This window comes from Cimex lectularius, unplaced genomic scaffold, assembly GCF_000648675.2.
Source record: "Cimex lectularius strain Harlan isolate CLEC.00 unplaced genomic scaffold, Clec_2.1 scaffold53, whole genome shotgun sequence".
Lineage (NCBI taxonomy): Eukaryota > Metazoa > Arthropoda > Insecta > Hemiptera > Cimicidae > Cimex > Cimex lectularius.
The window spans coordinates 1,467,871-1,493,277 of NW_019392659.1; the positions used below are offsets into that span (position 1 = coordinate 1,467,871).

General features: G+C 33.4%; 1 protein-coding gene across 1 annotated transcript in view; it reads left to right on the plus strand.

Annotated features, from left to right (window-relative positions):
* Positions 1-25,407, plus strand: part of LOC106669076 (protein APCDD1-like) — a 653,476-nt gene that overhangs the window by 303,184 nt on the left and 324,885 nt on the right. The window contains exon 2 of the mRNA XM_014398337.2: positions 10,033-10,141. Within this exon, the coding sequence (XP_014253823.1) occupies positions 10,033-10,141 (109 nt within the window). The remainder of the gene's footprint in view (positions 1-10,032; positions 10,142-25,407) is intronic.

Sequence of the window (25,407 nt, forward strand, 5' to 3'; positions counted from 1 at the left end):
ATCCTTTGTAGGTCATGTGGATGGCTCTTCTATAAAACTCTTCAGGTTACAATAATGTTTGCGCTATTATCCCCCATGTTTCGGACCCATCAAACAAACATTTTCGCAGGAGTCTATTTTTGCTGTAAGGTACTAGGACACAGTAAGTTTCGGGACATAGAGCATTTATATTGGTTTTTTTAGGCCAACATGTTCACATTTTCATTACTTCTAAGCCCCAAATGCCCAGGGACCCATGCCAGAATCAGGCATTGGTTTCACTGACTTTTGCGAGGGTTTTCATAAAATGCCTTACGCTTTTTGCTTACCTCGCATGAGGCTAAGGAATTAAGTGCCGCCTGACAAACATAGAAAATGGCTGTCCTCCGGGAATATGTTAAAATTACTGCCCAACAATAGTAACGTGTAAAAATAACATAGATGTCGTAGATGAGGGGGAAGCAGAGAGAGTGAGTGAGAAAGAAAAAGAGAACTTCTTATTTTAATGCAAGGTTAACTTCTTAAGTCTAAACCAGGTCTAAGACGAAGCCAGGATACTCCCAAGCAAAAACTCGCTCACTCCGTAAAAATCTCTAAACTTTAACTCACTCCTGACGAACTGACCGCTGCCACTCAAATGATACAAAGAAAATAATAAATATAAAATCTATTATGGTGAACCGACTCTCTCAGAAAATCATCACGAACCTGAACGGTACAAATGTGATATTACTGGACGAATTGTAAACAGGATGCAAAATGAACATACTTGTAGATTTGGAAATATACGAACATAATACATTCGACAGTTCACTTATTTCGTTCCCACCATTCAAAACACTATGCCAATGCAAAAGAAAAAAGATCTACTGGAAAAAATAACCGACTTAATTCACCAACAGTTGAGATAAACAAAAAACATTTTAGGTTCTTATAAGAGAAATTTGACATAACAAAAATTACAGAGATACTCTGAATTTGGCAAAGTGCTGAAACGCTTATGACGGACCTACCACTCATTTCCCTACTAGAAAGGCAGGTCAAAATTACGGGTTGTTTATTTCAGAGTTATTAGCATTCAAACCCGAGACTTTCCTTAATAAACATGTACCGTTGACGTCAGGAATAAATATAGGTCACGTGAGTTACAAAAAATATTTCCATTAGAGATCCACAATTTCGGAATGATTACCGACAAAATTAATTGGATATAACTGTATAAAATCCATCTGAGAACCATTTGACCGGAAAATCCGTTGAAACATGAACGGTGACTTGATTGGTGATGCTAAACGTTGGCCGTACCGTCGATTGAAAAATTTGTTCCCTTTAAAGCAATATAAATCGCTTGGTCCTGACTTCAAAATATGAGTTGTATATTTCATCGGATTCTTCAGATGAGAAGAGATGTAAGATTTAATAAAAAATGAACATTACCCATGAAAGGTGTCAATTGAAGTTTCAATTTTCACCAATGAGTACATGCATGTTTGATGCATCTTGTGATGAATCGCAGTATCTTTCACATAATCTAAATTTATGTGATAATTTTAATTGATTTATTCTTTTTTTGTGTAAAACGGTGGTTGATTTGGAAAAAATAGTGTTTCTACATAAAAAATAATAAATCAATTAAAATAATTACTCCGGGTAATGCGACATATATTAATATGTGATAATTTTGATAACACTCATTTTGCATGGAATTATTTGCTTTAGTCATGATTAAGGCCGGATTATGGTGGAATTGAAATTTTATTGCTCACTCCGATTGTAATGAAACCGATACAGAAATTCAAATCATGGAAAGGACGTCCTTTTGATACTTTTCTTATTTTGTACTAAATTGCACGTTTTGGCGTTATTGCAGTTTTTACGGTTTACAACGCAACATAGCATTTTTTTCTAAGTTTTTATATCCAATGCAAAATACATTTTTTGTTTTTACAGTTTTTAGCAAAAGAATTGGGGGTAAAAGGGGTAGTCATGATGTTTGTAAGAGGTTAACTCGTGTTAACTCGAATAGAGAAATGTCCACTAGATCGTGAACGCCTTCTTCTTTTCTTAGCAGCTGAAACGTTATTTTTCCTCAATGCTGCGCATGGCGATTGGTAGAACCAAAAATAAAGATATAACAGTCCTTGAAGGCTTGTTGCTGTTTGTTTTGGTTTTCTTTTGTGTTAAATTGTAAGATGCCAGAAGTTAATAAAAAAGGAAAATTAATCAATTCTTTCATCCAAAATATCCACTCGGAAAGTACTAACAAATGACACGCTTCAATTCGTGCCGACATACGTAACATGTACGATAACGTCTAACAGCCCACAACTTTATAGGATAGGGAATGTATCTATTATAAATGACAGTATAAGGACAGGTCAGAAATTAACAAAAGAAATGTATTGGTCTGATTTAATTAATGCGTATTTGAGAATAAACATACGTGAAACAAAAAAACAGCTTTAAAATTCATGGTTGCCATGTTGGTTACCTACACCCTAACGGATTGCAATGTGACTACATTTTTGACCTAACGTCTAACATTGGCCCTTGCCTGTTAGATCGAGCAATGTTAACCGGCCGATTCTTCCAAATCTACGTCATCATTTTTCTCGATCTAACAGGGCCTAACAGTTAACAACTGTTAACAGGGTTAACACGAAGATCGTGAATACCCTTAAAATCTTTTTTATAATCCGCTTCGTCAAAGTTTTCAACTTCCAATCCCTAAAATCTTCCGAAAAATTTATGTTCCACATTGGCCGATCTGGTCTGTTCCATCACTTGCGTATTTCTTACTTTTCATTTCTCAATCGGCTTGGGGAGACAGCAAAACCAGTTAAAAAGTAATACCTGTTATGTTCGTAGTATCATATGTTCAATGTGGTGGCCACCGGACTACCCTGAACTTCGTTGACCGAAGAAGCTCATCAGCCAAGATCCAGACTGTAATAGCGCGGGCAAAACTCGTAGTCGATGATCTAATTGATTTCCAATGTACTTCGTACGACAAAAACATTTTTAAACAAATTACAAATTAATTTTAGTAAGCAAAATGAAAACAAACATATTTTACATTTATATCAAATTTCACAATGTTAATTTCTAAACTAGGTAATTTTAAAATTTGCCAAAGTCGTGAGGAGCGGTCAAGAATGATGTAATAATGAAAAACACCTTTTTCATTTTTTTGCTGATATTTCGACCTTTATTCCGATCTTCTGCACGGCCTGGGTAAATTACAAAACATATGTAATCGGGAAAAAATAGAATTTAAGATGTAAATATAAATTTTGAACGAAGTATTTCATACTCGCGTAAAGTGTTGTTATATTCTTGTGGTTTCATATTGGTTTTGTGTGAAAGTTTTATGAAACGGGGATTTGAATTCTGTTGTTTCTATAAGATTGTGACAGTTGGTGTTATAGGAGTAAATCTGAGAAATTTTATTTGATCATGGGCAATTTTATTCAAATCAAAAGAAGTCTTGAATGGGGATTTTCTGTATTGGATTTGTGATTCGGATTAAAAATGATTAAGGAAACGAAAGAAAGGGAAATATAAAATTGAGGTTTAATAATTTATTTGATTTATGATGTTGACCTAGCAACGGCTGAGTTTCCATGTCTCTGTATGAAATGTAAACCATTTCTAGAAAGTTGCGTTTGTATTCGTTTTTTCCCTTGTTTAATATTTGTATTTTATATAAAAATTTATTTTTCAAAAGAACCTCATTCTTGAACGTTGCTTGCGACTTCGACAAATTATGAAAAAACAGGTCACTGAGAAACACACATTTATTTATAACATTTAATTGTATATTCGTATATACTGGATTCAAAAATGGATATAATCATTGACTATAAAATAAAACATTAATCAGAAACATTGTTTTAGACTTAATTAAGTTTATTATGTAAGACAATTAATTAAGGCTTTTAGTTGAGATGAAAAATAGTTAATGGCACGAGCGGGATTCGAACCCACGATCTTCGGCTAGATACGCTGCTGCTCTACCACTTGAGCTATCGTGTCCCCGATCCACTTGGACATCGTGGGTTCGAATCCCGCTCTCGCCATTAACGTTTTTTCATCTCAACTAAAAGCCTTAATTAATTGTCATGTATTAATTGGTCAAGCGGACCACGAAAATAGTGAATTAATGATTTTATTATGTAAAGTAAATTTTTACTATGTTGAAAGGAGTTTTTAACTTTATTACACTTTTTGATCGGTTTTGATATATTTTTCAAGTTTTTGCATATTTTGAGGTTTTTACTGTAAGTTTTGACGTTTTGCCGACATGAAAATCCGGTCTATAATCATTATATCATCAAAATTTATGATTAATCAATCATCCTTTTTAGTTTTAGTTTGGCAGGTATCGATCACGACATGAATCAAGACCGTCTGATGGAAGTAACCATAATTTGCGCAGGTATCCAGAACCGTTAGATTAATTTACTATCGATGAGAAATAAGAAAGATTCACTTGAGAAAATGACTAATGTTTGGATAAAATCTTCTTTTATATTTATAAACTATGTTCAAACATAAAAATGTAACTCATACAAAGTCTTCAGGATTTGATTAAATAAAATGTTTTAGTAGAGAATTGTACATATACAACCCCTCCCCCTGACAACATCATCAGCAGAACAAAAGTTTTGATTGGCCATTGGTAAAGCTGGGCAGAAAAGGGCCGCACTAATTAGTGTTGTTTTAACTGTTTTTGCAATAGACATCAACAAAAAATATAGTGAAACGCATTTCATTTTCACAATTTAATTTTGTTGGTGTAAAAGTAACGGTATTCAATTAAATCAACTTTTAAAAGCAAACATCGTAAAAAAGTATTCTATACAATAAATTTAATTGTAATTGCTATTAGATTTGGTGTTTCAAAAGAACCAAAAAATGTCATTTGCTTCCAACCAGAAAACAGAAAACCCATTAATGCAAAAATCAACAACTCTTTATTTAAAAAGCAAATGACTAAATACGAACACGATGGACATATAAAAGCATGTGACTAAATAAGAACACGGTGAAACAGGACTTTTGTGACTGAAGAAAACTCTTTGGATAGGCAAACCAATTTGTTAAGAAACGACCTGCAGACAGAAAAAAGAAATGATCTTTTGAATATATTATGTTGCTTTATAAGGAAATGTGTAGAGATTAGTGACCGTTAATCGATAGTTATTCAAATATCGTGAGATGCGGTCGGGAGTGATGTAGGTTTCAGAAAAACATTTTCTTTATCGTGCCAACGTTTCGATCTTTTATTGAGATCATCTTCAGGGCCTGGGATTTACAAACAATGTTTACATTTAACAAATACATTTAGGATGTGGATAAGTGAATTTATACAATGCAAAATATATTTTATATTTATATATTATATTATTATTGTTTGAAACAGCAAAATCTCACTGGCACTCTCAACACGACACACAAGTATGGCACAATTACACAGAAGACAAACACTTAGAGTGAGTAGAAATACTTTGTTTGAATATAAAATATATTTTGCATTGTATAAATTCACTTATCCACATCGTAAATGTATTTGTTAAATGTAAACATTGTTTGTAAATCCCAGGCCCTGAAGATGATCTCAATAAAAGATCGAAACGTTGGCACGATAAAGAAAATGTTTTTCTGAAACCTACATCACTCCCGACCGCATCTCACGATATCTGAATAACAATTTATAAGGAAAGTACCGCAAATAATTCAAGAGAGCTTTGAAAACATTATTTTATATTTCTTTCTAAAATCAAGAAAAATCAGGCAGAGAACAGTCCTTGTGCCGGTTGATTTATATGGAAGAAGGGGTTAAAGAAAATTCCAACGGCGACGGTGGGAATCGAACCCAAGATTGTGGCGTCTACCAGTGGAGACTCTAACGCCCTAAACATTCAGCTGCCGATGTCCATAAAAATATATTTTCGTTTTTTTTTCTGTTCTTTTTTTTACGAGGGTATTTCAACTACACGGTTATATGAACCCTAGGGGTGCCGGTGTTTTGGAAAAACGCCCATTTGTAAGCATGTCGAGTTCGGACGCATGGGTGCTGGATTAATTCATTTTTAGCAGTTCAGTTTATACAGATTGATATTTGGTGACAAATTTATATAATGTACCAAAACGACATGTGAAGAATTAAATCCTCTATTGTTAGTAGGCTTGAATGACAAAAAGATTGACGAGGAAGGGAGCAAGGTTGTGGTGTGGCCTAGAAGATGAAAACCTGGATATGCCTAATTTTGATATCGATTAGTTAGAAAATAAACATTTTGACCGTACGAAAAGATAAATATAGGAGATACTGTCGTTTTTAATTTAAATTTCTAGACTAATCGACCGTATAAAAACTCTATTTAATTAATGGAAGATCCGGGAGATAATGTAATCCGAGGTAAAATTCTCAGATTAGAGTTTCTTTCCTTCTAGGGTTCAAAGACATCTTTTGTTATTTTCAACGAAAGCACGTTGACCCTTAGTCGGTAAAAAGTCTGAGATATTAGTCGATTAGTTTGCCAAAATATCCTTAGGAGAGATAATTAATGAAAATGCTTAATCGATTCTGCACCAACACACGAATTATCTATACAATAGTTTTAAACATCATGAATCACCATAAACAAATTAACGCTATCCAATTAAAATCACTTGCAGACCATTTTATTCTATCTGTTATCTCGGAAAAGATAATATAGTATTTCAATTAATTAAATTATGTAATTAATTGAAAGATGCTATTTGGTCAATCGGACCACTAAATCTAATGAATTTAATAATATAGTATAATGAAGAAAGATAATACATTATATAAATTTTATAATAAACTGTGAGAATAAACTAAATGATAAGTATCATCAATAGATTGTTTGAAGTAGGTTAATGTCGTTGGCAAAAATTAGGTTTAGATAAAAACAGAAATTTAAAAAAAGACAAGGTTTGATGAAGGACTCGTTGTCCCGAGGCCTTAGTTAGGCTAAGAAGCTATCAACCGCTTTTTGCCTTTATTTGCACCGATATTTTATTTTCCTTAGTTTCTTCAATGTATTTGTTATATGTGTTCGCATTGATATTTGATGCTAAACACCGTTAAGCGGGGAACTTACCCGATGCAACACTACGCTACGCTATCCGATGCTACCCGACGCCTTGTCAGGTTTTGTAGGGTGTGCTCATCTGCCACGTTCAGTCACAAAGCGTGTATCACAAATCATTAACGCAATCGCAAGGTTCATATGTAACGTTAATAAGACGTTCGTAATGTATTATTTTGAGCTGAACCATGTATATATATATATATATATATATATATATATATATTCCGCATGTATTCCTTCTCTTTCCTGTCTTTCTCGCGTATTTTGTATTGAACTGCAGCCATTTGAGCATCTCGATCTGGTTACTGACTCTCTGCTTTTACTTGTATATTTTAAAAAGCTAGCCTCTTGTTAGTACCTCAGGTTGTCAATTTAAGAATAGATACACAACATACAATACATAACATATATATCGCCACAAACATAGAAGTCTGGTCACATTCACTCCCCCAGAGTACTCGATATTCCTCGGGGCGGGGTAAATAAACCCCTTCCTTTCATGCTTAAATTACATTCATTCCAACAGAGTAAAATATAAACAACATACAATACTAACATAAAAGTCTGGTCACATTCACTCCCCCAGAGTATTCGATATTCCTCGGGGCGGGGCCGAACCCACTCCATTCGCGCTAATAACTTACTTTTGCTCCCCAGACATCACACACTCACCCCAGAGTACTCGACATTCCTCGAGGTGGGGTAAATAACCCCTTCCTTTCACGCAAATAAATTACGTTCATCCTAATGTATTAACATAAACACCACACAAACACGACACAAACACTTCAGACACAACACAAGCACAGCACAAACACACATAAACTATATACAGTACCATGTAATAATTGTTAATTAAATTTAATTGTTTTAAATAAAGTTATTCCGGTGTTTTGATAAATTTTCTGCCTTACCATCATAATTAAATAATTTTTATAAATACTAATCAATTTTACATCTCGTTTAATTTGGTTTATATTAAAATAGTAATGTTGTAATTAAAATAACGACGAAATTACATAAACAATTTGAATATACCAAGTTTGAAATAAACTACAAAAAATATGAGTGTCCTGTACTGACGCTACTAGGCGAAAATCCTGTAACTATATGAACAAAATCATGAAATAAATTGTTAGTTAAATTTTATGAATAAAACCGTGTAATAAATTGTTAGTTAAATTCGTTATATCGAAAAATGGTTTTCCGGTGCTTTGATCAATTATCTACCAAACGATTAAAATTAATTTTTTTAAATAAAAACTAATGAATTTTTGATCTCAGTAAATGTGGTTTATATTAAATTAAGTATGTTGTAATTAATATAACGACACCAATACATATAGTTTCAATAAAAAGATGAGTGTATGGTTCTTTTGTCTTTGAGTGTACACGATGCTACCAGACGAAAATCTGGACAGTGGGGATTGCAGAGCGTAGAGTAGAGTAGCGTTGCGTAGCATCGGGCAGATGTGCGTGGGGGTAATAAAACTTTACGAAAAATTGGACATTGGATTTGCTCCGGGTAATATCGGGTACCAACGGGAATCGTCGCAGAGAGTTGCATCGGGCAAGTGTGTTCCTGTATGTGTCACGTTGGTTAGCATTTTGTGTTAAGGATGGGCGCAACCTTGGTTTCCTTTGGGAACACATGGTCCCAGAGTCTTAATTGAATAAATAAAACCTTAAACAATTAAAAGAAATTGATGTTTGCCAAACTTTATTATAAACTATAAAATAAAATAACATTTAAGCAACGACTAAAATTAATGTCGTGTATAGCGAACAAAACACATCTTTTCTTTTAAAAATATAAAAACAAGTTTATTTTGACATTAAATTTAGATTTAAATTAAATTGAGATTTTGTTTTAGGCAAAAATGTTTAATTTTTTTTTTCTTTTTTAAAAAGACAGATTGACGTAAGGAAATAGAATGGATACTCACAACTGGTCTTTACATTCCTAAATCAAATTACCAACTCTATTTTTTTTTAATTTTCAGTAGGTGGGGATTCGTTCCCAATATGCCCTTATTGTATCTGAAATTTATTTATTTTCAAAAGGTTACAAATGAACATTTCCTCATTTAAAATGGGTATTTTGTTTTTTTATTTTACTATTAAAAACTGAGAATTTTTCTAAATAGTTGTTTCAAAAGAGTTGTATAAATAAAATTTCGGGATTTTCTGTAATTTTCCGCGGTATTCTTCAATATAAAAGCAAGAGACGATTGTCCCTAATTTCCTAAATCCAATTACAATCTCTATTTTTTTTTTTAATTTTCTCTAGTTGGGAATTCGTCCCCGATATGCCCCTAGTAACTGAAACGTATTTATTTTCAACAAGTTACAAATGGAAACTTCCTCATTTAAATTATTTTATTTCATTTTATTTTTTATTTGTTTTACTAATAAAAACTGAGAATTTCTTAAAATAGTTGTTTCAAATGAGTTTGAAAAATAAAAATGGCCGGCATTTTCTGTAAATTTCCGCCGGATTCTTGATTATAAAAAAAAGACGATTGTCCCTCCCTATTTTTCGAATCCATTCCCGTTAAACTCATTCCACGTTTTGTTGCAGGATTTTTTCTCTCATTAACCCGTAACAAGGTTTTTGGGCTTTTCTCTTGGGAAACCTGTCATTGACTGTCCTCGCTTTCTTTCTTTTGTTGTCGAAGGTTTTTATGATCGCAGTATTGATCAGGAAGGGGCGAAGTGGGTAAAAGGAAATCGTCGTTCTTTGGTGGTTTGTCGATTAAGTCTTTCTGTGGCTACCAAACATGTCGCATAGTTTAAATACTGTGTAAACCAAAGAGATTCAGTTTATAGTCTTACTAAGATTCCGTGTCAAATAAAAAATACATATTTTATTACTGAGTTCATAAAATTTGATTTTTGTTTAATGATAATCATCATATCTTTTTTCCAGGTTTGTCGAGTCCGTCGTGCGACGAATTGGAAGAACGCGTTGCTGAAGCGGACCAGATGACAGAGATCATCTTTCCTCCGCCCTTGGTTGGAAAATGGGTTTCGGAAAAGTGAGTATCTCAGCTATTTTCGAATTCGCCTCGTTTAATTCCACGGGTGTTAGAACCGTTCAGGGGGTAAAACTTTCCGGTTCGGATAAAATGCCACCCCTTAAATTGAAACGGTTTAAAACCTAATATCTCCACTAAGGGGAATGTTACAACATCCATTCTCTGTTATGTCTAACTGCCGGAAAAGCTAGTTTAGAAAATTATTGCTGGCTTTTCTATGGAGTAAATTAAATCGTAGCCCCCTTTGTTTACAGAAAGGTGTTTATTTTGATTTAAAAACTCTTTTTTTCTAACACGGATATACAGGATGTCTCAATCAACTTTTTTTTTCAAATTCAGGTGTGTGTTTTTTCTACATATTCTTAAATTACGTCTTTTTTTATGAAAATTGATTTTTTCATCGAAATATTTTGCGGATTTCGTAAGATACATTTTTTAACATAATAGATCTTTCAGGCTTTTACCACATTTTTTCGCAGTTATGCTAATAGCAGAGTTCAAAAACATAAATATAAAAAAATGTGTGGTGTTTACACACAACCGTTAGCCAATGATTATTTGGAGATTGAGATGTGGTCTGGTGTGATGTAGGTTTTAGAAAAAAAATTTCTTTATCGTGCCAACGTTTCGATCTTTATTTGAGATCATCTTCAGGGCTCAAAGTGTTTTCTGTGGAGATTTGGCGTTCTTGTGTGTCATGGGCACTCTCAATACGAAATAACGATCGAAACGTTGGCACCACTAAGAAAAAAATCAGACCGTTTATTGGAACTAAAGGACAACCAACGAAAACGTTTAAACTATAAATAATATTGTAATGAAGTTATCTTAGGTGAGGCATTACTGTAGTTGAATAAATAAAGCGCATTGTTGAATTATGTCAAGTTTTCTAGCAATTCAAGCAATTTATCTATATAGAGTTTTATGGTTTTGAACATGTGGAGATATGGACTTATCCCAGTGAAAGTTCAAACGAATTAAAAAATGTATTAGAAAGAAAAACAGAAGGTGTGAAAATTGTTTGACAGTACAATAATAAGGTAGGAAAAAATTTCTATACCAAACTGAAATTTAAAGAACCTCCTTCACAAAAATCAAATGTATATTGTCTTGAATATATAAAAATTGTCCTGTAGCATATTATGGTCAAACCAAACAATACATGGCTGAACAAGTGCGTCAACATAAATTTGAATGTGATGAGGAAGAAGGACTTGGAACTGCGTGATCGAAACATTAACATGCTAAAAGTCATTGTTTTGAATTTGATAATGTCACAGACACTCATCAAAACATCCATTTCTTTTGTAATCCTATCAAAGTTCAAATACACTTTTTGATCTCTATGTTCAAACTCACTTTTTTCATCCCATTCATCTCTTTAAATACTAAGTAATTCCTTCTGTTTCAATTGGTGTAAATAAGTATTAAAATTTTAGGTAATATGTGATGGATAGATAGATGAGTTCTACATTTTAATAGAAATCATCTACGAGCTTTACACATCAACAACTTCTTGTTAGTATTAGAATACAATTTTAACTTGACACTAATTGTCGCACCAAATTCGCGTCCTATGTCGTTGTAGAAAAGCATGTCTATGGCTGACCCTGCAATTTACGAGGTTGTTCAGTTACCGACCAACTTTGATTATAAATGTGTGGTGTTTATTAACCGTTAGTTAATGATTATTCAGAAATCTTGAGATGCGGTCTGGTGTGATGTAGGTTTCAGAAAAACATTTTTTTTTATCGTGCCAATGTAAGAGTCAACACGACACGCAAAAATTGCACACTCAAAGAAGACAAACATTTTGAGCCCTGAAGATGATCTCAATAAAGATCGAAACTTTGGCACTCTTTATTGAGATCATCTTCAGGACTTGGGCTTTACAAACATTGTTTAAGTTTAACAAATACATGTAGGATGTGGAAAAAGGTGAATTTATACAACGCAAAAAAAAAAATATATTTTTTATATTCGATCAAAGTATTTCTTCTAACTCAAAGTGTTTTTCTGCGTGAGTAGAAAAACTTTGATCGAATATAAATTTTTTTGCATTGTATAAATTCACTTTTTCCACACCCTACATGTATTTGTTAATTATAAACAATGTTTGTAAATCCCAGGCCCTGGAGATGATCTCAATAAAGATCGAAACGCTGGCACGATAAAGAAAATTATTTTCTGAAACCTACATCACACAAGACAGCATCTCACGATTTCTGAATAATTATTTGATTATAAAGTAAATTGCTGGGTCAGCCTTAGACATGCCATTCTACAACGACATAGGACGCGAATTTGGTGCGACAATTAGTGTGAAGTTAAAATTGTATTTCAATACTAACAAGATGTTGTTGATGTGTAAAGCACAGAGATGTTTTCTATTAAAATGTAGATCTCATGCTATCTATCCACCATATATTCCGGATAATTCTAAATACTTATTTACACCAATTGAAAAAGAACCATTACTTAGTATTTAAAGATGTAAATAGAATGAAAAAAGTGAGTTTGAACATAGAGATCAAAAAGTGTATTTGGACTTTTGATAGGATTAAAAAAGAAATGGATGTTCTGATGAGTGATTTTCATAATAATTCGCCACATAGAATAATATCATCCCAAACCAGATTATAATCAAAGTTGGTCGATAACTGAAGAACCTCGATTCACTAGGATAGCAATTCGTGCAATTTAAAAACTGATATAAATGGTTTGAGTATAGTATACAATGGGATTTTAGAATAGGACAAGTCCCCCCATCGGGAATTTTACGAATACATGTTTTGTTATTTATAAAAGGATTAATTATGTAATTATCTAAATTAAAATATTATTTATTCAACTATTTATAATGCATAAGGTTTCCATAATCAGGCTGTGATAATTTTTTTAACTTTTTAAGAAATCCATGTAACAAGTGTTAGTTATTAGTTGGTGGCACAGTCAAAGAATCTCCCACGTGATAACAAGTATTGCAATTCTCTTGACAAAAACCATGGTTTTATGTTCATTCTTTGAGCACAAAATTTTGTCCTGAAGAAAGCTGTATATTAAAGGAAAGCTTTTTTGTTAGATTTGGACTACTCTTATTCCCCCCCTACGTTATGCTAGAAAATTAAATACAAGCTTTAAACTAGCTTCAGCTTTCGTAGACATCCCTGCTCGTTTTATCCGTTAATGCTCGTACTAGAGACCCCGTCATTTTCACTACATGCTTCCTAGATCCTTTCTCGTAATTCCTGCCGGCCATTCATGGGATATAAATTTCCCTAAACCCGATTTAAAAAGGGGTGCCTGACCACCGATTAGGGAATCGCTGATCCAAGAAACACTTTTCTATTTTGGAATTGTGCACCGGACCTCCATCCAGCATGGACATAGCGCCATGCGTAGGAGGAAGAATCTGTTTCAAAAATTTAGGGAGGATGTTTCCTACATTCAAAAACGTAATCGTCCTATGAGAATATGCCTATTAACCCACAAAATAGAGAAAACGAAGAAAATTGTCTGGTGGTCAGTCGACCCGCGGTAAGAGATGAATGGTAGTGTGAAGGACTTTCGAAAAAATGAAACAACAAAATTCTGCAATTTTTTCATAGTTTCGTTTTTCAAATCCGCTATAGCTCAACTGCAAAAAAATGGGGGTGAAAACCAAAAAATCGATGCTCTATATTATTATTTTACAAAACGTCTTGTTGTATCGATTTTTATTTAAATTGTTTTATTTACCTTTTGGTATTTCTTGCATTTTTTACACGCTATATACGCTATATACAATTTGTAATATATTTCGAGCTTTGTGGAAAATAATACCAATAAAGTTTATAAAATAACAATTTTCGTGCTACAATCAATATAATACAATTCATTAAGATTTTTAGTTGAGATAAAAAAGTCAATGGCACGAGCGGGATTCGAACCCACGATCTTCGGCTTGATACTCCGCTGCTCTACCACTTGAGCTATCGTGACCTCGATCCACTCGGACACCAACTTCCCGCCTCAACCCCACCTTTTGAATTTTCCCTCCTTTTTGCCATTTTTGACTAAAGACCATTTCCTATCTCAACTAAAAACCTTAAGCAATTGTAATATATTAATTGGTCAAGCGGACAACGAAATTAGTGAATGAAATCAATATAATTTTAATTTATCATGTAAAATAATAATTGCTTACTCCTGTCTTAAGTATTGGCACCTAGACAAATGTTTCACCACTGGAGGATGAATATTCCATCTCTCATGAAGCATTTTTTGTGATTATTATTTTATTTAAACCGAAGAAAACCATTCGTGTATTCGTCAGAGCAGAATCTAATTTATAAGCGGTCCGCTGTAGCGCGCCAGGACTTATGGAAAAGAAGGGAATCAAAAGTTAAACTCTAAAACAATGTCATTTTATAAAGCCGCACTCTATTATTCTACTCCTTCGAGGGATGACGTATTTTCATCTTCCTTATATAAATAACAAACTACGTTTTGCATGTACAACCGTTTTATCTTGAAAATTTAAGAATTCTTTCATGGTTTTACTCGAGAAACTATGGCTCGAAAAGTGGGCTCGATAGCTTTGGCTGTCTAAGTAAAACAATGCTAAATCTATCTGTTCTGTTCCCTGGAATAGAAGATAAAATCGTGCCTACTGTCGAAATTGTTAGGTTCTAAAGTTGTCGAACCATCCCCATCAGCAATTTTCTTTACCCACATTGTCCGCCAACTTTCTGAATTCGACTAGCAACTTTTCTTTATCTTGGCTGGAAATTGTCTTTTAAGAGTTAGATTTTCAGTTATAGGCTGTTAATATTATGTTACTGGATTTGGAATTGAGTTTGGCCATTTTTGATAAAATAAGCAAATAAGTAAATATATTAGTAAAGTAATTTAAAATTAAATAGAAAAATACCATGTTTCAGAGGAAAAATATATTACACTGCACAGTACAAAATACAGATAGATATAATTTTATAGTTTCATTAAATTATATTCCTTGGAGGTTTCTCTCTCTCTCTTCCAATGCCTATTGCCAATTGTGTCCAGTAAATTCGACAATCTCGTCTTTCCATCTCCTCCTGTGGCTGAATTCCTCTCTATGCTTGGTTAATGGAATTCAATTGATCGTTTTATGGTCTGTTTGCCCTCCCTCACACAATTCTACCTTGACCTCTGTCTTCTCGATCTGCTTCTTATATGATCTATCGTTTTAATATTCAGTATTACTGCATTGTGAGGTCCTAGAGGTCCTCTCTGGAGTCCTTCTAGTAACCGACTATGTTTTGAGCCGTATATTTCAATATATCTAATATACTGCATTTAATTTTTCATTTCGCTCAAAAATATGCGTCAATGTTCGGGGATTCGCAATATTAACATTCATGGACCTTTTTATTCATTTCCCCTGTGAAACACAACATTGTTCCAATTATGTGGATTCTTTCTTCAACGAGTCTATTTTCTCTGTCTCTCGTGGTATCCAGCCTATAGCTTGATAGTTACCTACCATATTGATCTGCCTATCCTCACGTAATTTTGTCAGTCAGACGGATTTTGGCATTTCGCCGACTTCAGTGTTTGGATGATTTCTTCATCTGCAAAATGGCGAAGTGTCAAAACGCGTCTGGCTGTTTGAAATTCAGCGAGGACGGAAATGCCAAGGTGATTGGTAACTAAATATAGGTATCTTACTTTCTTAACCTTCTTAATGCCTAAACATGTTTTGTAGCGTGGTTTTTCTTTCTTACGAAACTGTTTTGAAATTCACATGTTTTGAACAACTAATTTTCTTAGCGATTACTGTTACTTCTGAACATTTGTATATATGTATATCCATGATTAGTGTTATTGCTCTTCTGAAAAAAAATGTAGGTTTAAGGCGTGAAATCACCTGATATTGTTAAACGGATTTTCAAGGCGTAATAAGCGTGAAATTTGGTCGTTTCTGATCATTTTGGTCTGCCAATCCTTGGTTTATCGATTTTTCAAAACAATTTGGGCAACTTCAGTGCGTTAGAAAGTGTAAACTCGCAAAAACAGATAAATCATCATGATTGGTAACGGAACAAATTACATGTTCACCACCCCAGAGACCTCTCAATAATCCACATCACTTGTTGCTATTTATTTTGTAATTTATAATTTGGTCTATATAATTAAGTGATAACTAGTTCTTGATATCGGAAATTAGTTAACCCACCGAGCCTAGTTAACTCTGGATTTTTCAATATTTGCAGTTATAATTTATTAATACGGTCAGTATAAGGATACATATTGGGTTCGTTTACCCTCGCGGTTTTGATTTTAATGATAATGCGTTTCGGCATTGGGCCTTCAACAGTCGGAACTGTTTATTTTGTTGTCTGAGTAAGGCTTATATGCTTTGCGTTGGGTGTTACTGGAGGAGTTTCTAACCGTCCCTTTTTTTAAACGAGGGTCCGCAAGAGCAGAACTCATATCAGCCCCCGTGGCATCAGCATTTTTTTTGTTACCATTTGTAAGTATCCAGCGGACCTGCATTCGAACCCGGGACCTTACAGAGATAAGCACCGTGACAACACGTAAAACTTTGCGTAACCGGCAATCGACGGCAACGACATCCTCTATTGTCGGTTATTATTCGCGTGTTAGTTGTTTCCCTGATGTTTTCTTATAAACTTTTGCTTTTTGTATGTAGTGTTTTAAGTGGCGTGAAAGTCGTGTATGAATGTGAGCTTGTTTGTGATTTACAAGTTTTCCATTTATGTTTATTTGTTTGTACATCTCTTAATTCTCGCTTTAATTTTTCATCCCTTTAGTGCATTTTATATTAAAGTCTTGTTTTATGTGGCGTAATCTGATTTCCCGTCATTTTCTCTGCAGAATCATAGACAATATTTGAACCGATATTTTATTTTCCTTAGTTTCTACAATGAATATGTTATATTTCTCCGCATTGATATTTCACTCTAAAACACCGTTAAGCGGAGAACGTACCCGACGCCTTGCCACGTTTTGGTAGGGTATGCACATTTATGCGACGTCACCGCACGTCACGTACAGTCACACAGCGTATATCACAATAATCACTATCACAATCGCAACGCCTCTTTTGTTCTTAATGCACGATTTCGAGCAAAACCTCGTAATAAATTGTTACTTAAATTTTATGAGCCCAACCATTTAATAAATTGTTTGTTAAACATAATTGTTTTAAATAAATTTATTCCGGTGTTTTGATAAATTTTCTGCTAACCATCATAATTAAATAGTTTTTATAAAAAACTTACGAATTTTTGATCTCGCCTAATTTGGTTTACATAAAAATAGGAATGTTGTAATTAATATAACGATAAAATTTCACATAAATAGTTTCAAATAAACTACAAAAATATGAGTGTCCGGTTCTGACGCTCTGGACGAAAATGGTGTAATTTTGTGAGGAAAACCATGTAATAAATTGTTAGTTAAATTTTATGAGCAAATCCAAGAAATAAATTTTTAGTTAATTTTATGAGCAAAATCGTGTTTTAAATTTTGGTTAAATTTTATGAGCAAATGCATGTAATAAATTGATAGTTTAATTCATTATATCAATAAATCTTATTCTGGTGTTTTGATCCATTATCTGCTAAATCATTAAAATTATTTTTTTTTAAATAAAAACTAATAAAGTTTTGATCTCACTTAATTTGGTTTATATTTTAATAAATATGTATGTAACGATAATACCTGTAGTATGAATAAAAATCTGAGTGTTTTGTTCTTTTGTCTTCGACTGTACTCGATGCTACCCGACGAAAATGTGGACTGTAGGGATCGCAGACCGTAGGGTAGGGTAGCGTTGCGTGGCATCGGGCAGGTGTGCACGGGTTAATACAATCTTATGTAAAACTGAACATTGGATTTGCGTTGGGTGGCATCTGGTAGCGTCGCATAGCGTTGCATCGGGTGTTTCCCGCTTTATTGTCTAGAGTTTCGTGCTGTTTTCTGTTTTAATTTAATTTTTTTTCTTGTTTTTTATTTTTTTATTTTTGTTTTTTCATAGTTTGTAGATGGTGCATTTTTTAATAGTTTTTTGTTGCTATTTTTGTTTGTAGTGATTTTTTATAGTCTTCAGTATGAAGTAGAAGTTTTTCTGTTTTTAAATTTATTCACCGGCTCGCAGGCCTACATCCACCTTCGATGTGGAGTATAACTTACTTTTTAATTTAAAACTCATAAAACATATTATATATTTTTATGTAGATATTGAATATGTTATTTCTTAGTACAATCTCACCTTTTGACTGTGTGCGGTAATAATACTTTTTTTTTCATCGAAGAAAAGTTAATTCAGATATTAAAAAGTAACCACCGTATTGATCTCAGCGAATAGCATAAACGCCGGGAAAGTGCGAATTTGGTAGCCTGTGGTGGGCAAATACGAACCAAACATCCTTTGATGGCCTGAAGCCAAAATGCGCCGTGTCAAGACAGACGGTAAAGCAGCAAAACGACTTCATGTTCAATCGGGTGACATCAGTTCATTCAAACGCTTACATTTGTATTGACGTTGTATTGTAATTTGCCCATTCAAACCGTAATTTACCGCAATTACTATTGATGTTATTAATACCATCGACACTACCGCTTACAACAAACCTCCTTTAATACACCTAATAAATTTCTATACTGAACTATTTATCTACATTAAATAATTTAACATCCCATCAATATGATATATGGTTCTTTTGTATGACCGAGAAATGATTCTTTATTGTAACAAAAAAACACTAATCACTAATATTAATCTTCATAAAAAAACTTATGTTAAGAATTACATTAAGTTTCGTACTATCCCATTTTAATACATGCTAATTTTTTACTTGTCATAAACCCAGCTGTTTAAAATCACCACAACTTAAGGAATTGTATTCAGCATAATCAATAAATAAAATTATTTCCAAAGTAAATTCTTAACTTTGTTATTTTTGAGATTAAAAATCCGCAGACCCGTTATAATCATAAAAAGTTTGCTTTAACTTATAATCCATCTTAAATAAGAGGCTTAATCGTAAAACTCTAAGTTCACTTCATGGCCCCAAACAATGAAGATAATTCCTAAGTCGGAAAATTGTGTTTACAATTAATTATATTGTGTGTGGAAGGCAGACCCGCCCACCCTTAAGACTGTATGAAGTGGTTGGGGCGGAAGAAGTTGACACTTCCTGTAGGCTCAATTGACGAGCAATGCTCAACTATTCAACTCAAACATGCTAAGTTAATTGAACATCTAACATAATGCGACTCGGTAATTAACTAACTTTGTAACTTATAAAAATGTTATGTTAGTAAGAAATTAACAGATAGCAGTGACTTCAGTTTCATTATAAGAAAGCCGTTGGAAATTAAGTAATAAAATTATTTATTGTTTATGTTTTAAAGTTGTGTAAATATAAATTAAATCAGTTTTATTTAGATAAAACCATCTGCTGATACTAGGATGGATCTGGAACTCAAGAAGTTACGAGGATAGGATTGTTCCACTCTGAAACCATGTCCTCAGAAATCATGGGAAAATACTTCCTATGGCTGAAATACATTCAATTGAGAATCTTGAACAAAGAGTCAAAAATGAGAATATAACTATCACATCAGATTGACCAGTAGTTCAAACATCATTAGCTCAAATGTGAAGCTGAATTGCAAAATTAAATATAGATAAGAGGGGTATTTTCAAATATTTGAAAAATGTTAACTCGTGTTAACTCAAATAGAGAAATGTCCAGTAAGATCGTGAACGCCCCCGATTGGTAGAACCAAAATTAAAGGTATATCAGCCCTTGAAGTTTTGTGAGAGTATAAGGACAGGTCAGAACTAAAAAAAAACGAAATGTATAGGTCTGATTTAATTAATACGTATTTGAAAATAAAAATACGTGTAAGCAAAAAACAGCTGTTAAATTCATGGCTGCCATGTTTATTACCTACGCCCTAGCGGATAGCAAAGTGATTACATTTTCGACATAACATCGGCCCTGGCCTGTTATATCGAACAATGTTAACTAGACGAATCTTACAAGACTACGTCATCATTTTGCTCGATCTAACAGGACCTAACAGAGTTAACAGGATTAACACAAAGATGGTGAATACCCCTATTGTTAACAAAAATGATCTAACCTCCAAAGGTGTTATCATATTTTCACTGACGGGAGTAAAATAAATGTCAAAGTTGGTTATGTATTTGTTGAGATGGTTGGGACAGAAAGTTGGCAACAGTGTGATCCATTAAAAAAATTATTCTAGTTTCAGTTCCTACAATCAGTTTAAAAAAAATCTAACTGTATATATTGATAAAATTGGTAAAATATAAAACAAGTGATCTGAACATGATTAACCTGTGCTCGGTAATGGGAAAAATCAATTTTTTTATTGCGATTAAAATGATGTTATTTAAAAATTATATTAAGTTTCTCTAATGGAAATAGCAAATTGTAATTATAACTTGCAGGGGAAAAAAAATCTATAAAAAAAAGCTATTACAGCCGTTGAAGGTTTGTGAGAGTATAATGACAGGTCAGAAATTAAAAAAAAATATATAGGTCTGATTTAATTAATACGTATTTGAAAATAAAAATACGTGTAAACAAAAACAGCTGTTAAATTTATGGCTGCCATGTTGGTTACCTTCGCCCTAACGGATAGAAATGTGACTACATTTTCGACCTAACATCTAACATTGGCCCTAGCCTGTTAGATCGAACAATGTTAACTAGCAAATTTTTACATGTTTACGTCATCATTTTTCTCGATCTAACAAGACATAGCAAGGTTAACACAAAGATCGTGAATAATCGTTAGATCTGCAAAACAGTCACCTTCTGCTGGGTCCAGGGCATGTGGCTGTAGAGGGCTAGGAGAACGGGCGACCTTGCAAGGAAAGGGCTACTATAAAGCTGATATGACCTGAACACTTTTGTAGCATAGGAATTCACACCATCAATACATACCTTAGGCAAAATGACAAAATGCAAAGGAAGAAACAGTGGAATTCACTCATTGGACATAAACAATCCAAGAATTTTCTTGCAAATGTTGTGAAGAGAGAAACAACCGAAAGGCAGAAGCATACAACGAAACAAGAAAAACTGCGAGTAACGGGGATCTGAAGTATAACTTAATTAATTACTTAACTTTCCGACACTTGATGTCAGTACTTGTAAGTGCCTTGCTCCTATAGAAAGCAGGCCAACAAAAGTAACCGACCTAACCATCCGGCTGGAACGCCTCCTACCGACAACCTCACAATTTAATATTACAAAGCCCCGCACAGACAAGGAATACGACATTTTCACAATGAAGATGGCGTGAAGCCAAAACGCTATGAGGTGAAACATAAACTAGGGACAGTAAATGGTGTCAGTAAAGAGATCAAATGCAGATCAGTTGGACAATAGTTCACCATCTTGTAGACAAACTAAATAATTATAGTGAGTGATATTCGTCCAAATATCTTGTCAATTCCTATAACAACAGTAACCAAAAAAATTAATTTCTTTCGCTTTTTTTATAATATTGAAATCACATTTCAACGGCATACATGGATTTTAAAAAATATCATTCGGCAGAATGAAAAAAAAAATCGTGAATACTTAAGCAGATAGAACGAGTAATGTATGCATTCCAAAGTGGTTTTGCATTCAAAGGCATCGAGGGGAACGTGGAATAATATTTTCATGGATTTATAGGCTTTTTTCTTTGACAAAAAAGTAACAGCGTTTCAATCTTTTTTGCAGTATTTCGCTAGTATTAACATTGCTCTCATTGGAATTTATTGTCGAATTATTGTTTAGGATTAAAAAAAAATCACCATAAGTTGTAAGTTTACCCTTTAAAATCTGGATTGCGATGAACCTGTGGTTTGGTCAGTTAAATGCGTTTTGCCTTTCGCCAACTTAAAGTTGTGAGTTAAGTGAAGGGCTTCAAACCGATTTTATTTTAAATAGAATGAACTTGAACTGGGAGATCGGCCACAAAGTTTCTAACCACAAAACAACCAATATTGGGTATTTGTCTATTAAGAACCTTCGATATTGAGGTATTTAGTTGCTATTTAAACTATTTAAACTCTATTGTCTTTATCGTGCGTTTTATATTGATATGTTATACAAAACATTATAATGCTTAAAATTTTAATAAATTTGTTATTGAATGTATCTGCTTGAAAAAACAGATCCTTCTCTGTCCGATTTTCGAGAATGCATAAATTTTGTTTTGTTTTCTCAAATATTACGCTGTACTTCCTTTCCGAGGTCTTTTTCAAAAAGTAAACAAGGAAGTGACAATTTTTTACTTTTCCTTAATTTGCCCTTTTGGAGTGCGAAATGCTTCTGCTGTCGATAACCTCATCACGGATATTCAAATTTTCCTTCCCATTTGACAGGTCTTGTGGTAGTTTGAATGAATTGAAAGCTTATTAAAATTTCCTATCGATTGCTATAGGACGCCGGTCGAGGACGATTTCCTGCTCCACATTTCAATTTGTAGTTTTTGTAAAAAGTGCAAAAATTAACATGTTTTTGTTAATTAAAACCAATTAAGTTAAATAAACAATTTTTTAGATGCTCATGAAATTTAACTGAAAATTTATTATAAGGTTCTGCTCAAAATAGTGCATTAAGAACAAAAGTTGCGTTGCGATTGTGATAGTGATTATTGTGATAAACGCTGTGGAATGTACGCGACGTGTACTTGCGTCGGATAGATGTGCACACCCCACCAAAACGTGGCAAGGCGTCGGGTAGCATCGGGTAAGTGTGTTCCCGGCTTGAAGGTGGAATTCGGACGGTCTGGCGAGGTGTATTAGGAGAGCGAAGACGCTGGACGATGGCCGGACGCAAACGGGGTGAAGTTACCTACTTACTTCCTGACTGGTTGTGGTAAGGCTAAATTCAAAGTAGAGCTGAAGGGATAGTATCAGAGTGGTAGGGATATAAGATCTACCACTCTTTTTTTTCAGAGTGGTTCATTGTTCGGTGAGTAAAGTGAGTTAACTCTTTTAATCAGCACGCCCCTCAAATCTCACTGCTGACAAACCAATTACAGCCTACTCGGATGACATCGCGATCCAATTTACATACCTAATCCACGAACCTATATGTGCCTCTTATTCTAGTGCTCATAATTTAATGTCACAAACAAACAAGAAGTACAGTAAGTAGATACTTCAATAAAAAGGCAAGAATTCAACAATGACCGTCCATGGCTACGTGATTTCCTAGAGTCTATTCTAGTCCCAAGTAAATAACAGGATTTCAGCACTGTCTGGAATTAGTCTGATTTTGTATTGAATCAAGAATTTTGTGGATTAAGTACGTAATAACTTTACGTGTTAGCTACATTTACCCATCTTTTGTTCAAAATGTGTTATGATTAGTGACCGTTTGTCGATGATTATTCAGAAATCGTGAGATGCGGTCTGGTGAGATGTAGGTTTCAGAAAAACATTTTCTTTATCGTGCCAACGTTTCGATCTTTATTGAGATCATCTTCAGGGCTTGGGGTTTACAAACATTGTTTAAATTTAACAAAAACATGTAGGATGTGGAAAAAAGTGGATTTATACAATGCAAATAAATATTTTTTTATATTCAATCAAAGTTTCTATTTTGTTCAAAATGTTACCATGGAAAGGTTGAAATGGCAAAGCTATTCACGCACTGTGAAGAGTGAATCACGTAGCAAAATAGTGCCAACTGCCAATCTTATAAAGTATTTTACGGATTTATAATAGATTTGAAGTTAGCATATTGTTGATTCAAGTATTAGTTATTTATTGTTTCCAAAGAAGGAACGCTTGAGTAAACTCAACAATGAAAAAATTCAAACAGTTTCGTGAATAATTGAAAGAATTCTTTTATATAATTGTAAATCTAAGTAAGTACTAGTGATTCACCATAATTAATTAAAGGATTTTCGTTAGTTAGTTACAATAGATATCGTGAGAATATAATTTCTTTATCGGCTCAACTTAACTCATTCTTGGAATTACGGACTTAACTATTTATGTAGACACTTTACACAAATAACTTCGGCATTAATTCGTTTATATCAATTGACGATTGAGGCTGTAAATTTTAACATCCAATTAGCCCCATTCCACATCGATTACGATTCCGTTCAAAAGATAATTATAATTAGTTTGTCGTTAATTTATTTTGGCTTCGCCCTAATCCTCAAACGATATTAAAGGGACTTTGTTAATTAAAAGCTATGAAGTTTCACCAGTTTATTATTATTACCATTCTTACAAAATTAGTTCATTCAGCCATGCTATTAAAATATTTACTTTGGCACATTGCAACTATGATTTTCTGCGCATTTTTCCTTGAGAAAATATATTTATTTTAATTCAAGATAGTCGGTATTTATATATATTTAGTCGTACATAAACATTAGTGGCTTTTGATCATACATTAAAAGGGTTGTCTTTGTGTTGAACAAATTGTGGCTCGGCTTGCAATTTCGATTTGATTTAGGAGATTTCGTTCCAAGGAATCCATCGACCGACTAAAGGAATTTACTACCACATAAATAGAGCCGGTGGATACTTTAAGACGACCACCTTAACAATTTTCAGGGGTCGGTTAGGGCTTTGAACACCTCTTAAACGCGTGGGAAGATAAAAGGGGAATTTCAAACGATCTGCTAAACCGGCAGGATTTATCGAAACCGAAATTAAATTAAGGTAATTGTACTAACAGAAAATCTTAGAAAATGTAAGTCCGCTATTCGTTAATGATCGCTAAAGTCATTTGAATTTTAAATTGGAAACTACTGAATTTGTTAGATTTAAGCTCCGACTTTTTTGTAGATGAAATTTTACATTTGGTCACTGTGGAATAAGTTAAATCCAAAAATAAATTGGAGTCTTAGTAGGTTTTGTAGAAGCTCCTTGTTCTATTGCTTTATCTTGTTCTATTTTTGGCTTCTGTCTAGCCAAAGCTTCTGTATAAATATTTTGCATATGTCCTCATAAATTTGACATATCTCTTCCAACTACTGTCAAGTAAAAAAAAAATTAAAATTAGTTTTCTTATGTTTTTTACACTTAGTTTTAATTATTTCTAAAATGTCTAAACGCCTCTATAAATAGTAGTCAAATACTTGGCGCATAGTCTAAAACATTATTTTCTATATAAGCATAGTTTTAAGTTAGCAAAATGCTCTAGTTGCAACGTGTACCATCTTTGTTTATTACAACTATTACTACAAGTTATATCCACATTTTTCGTGTAATTTTT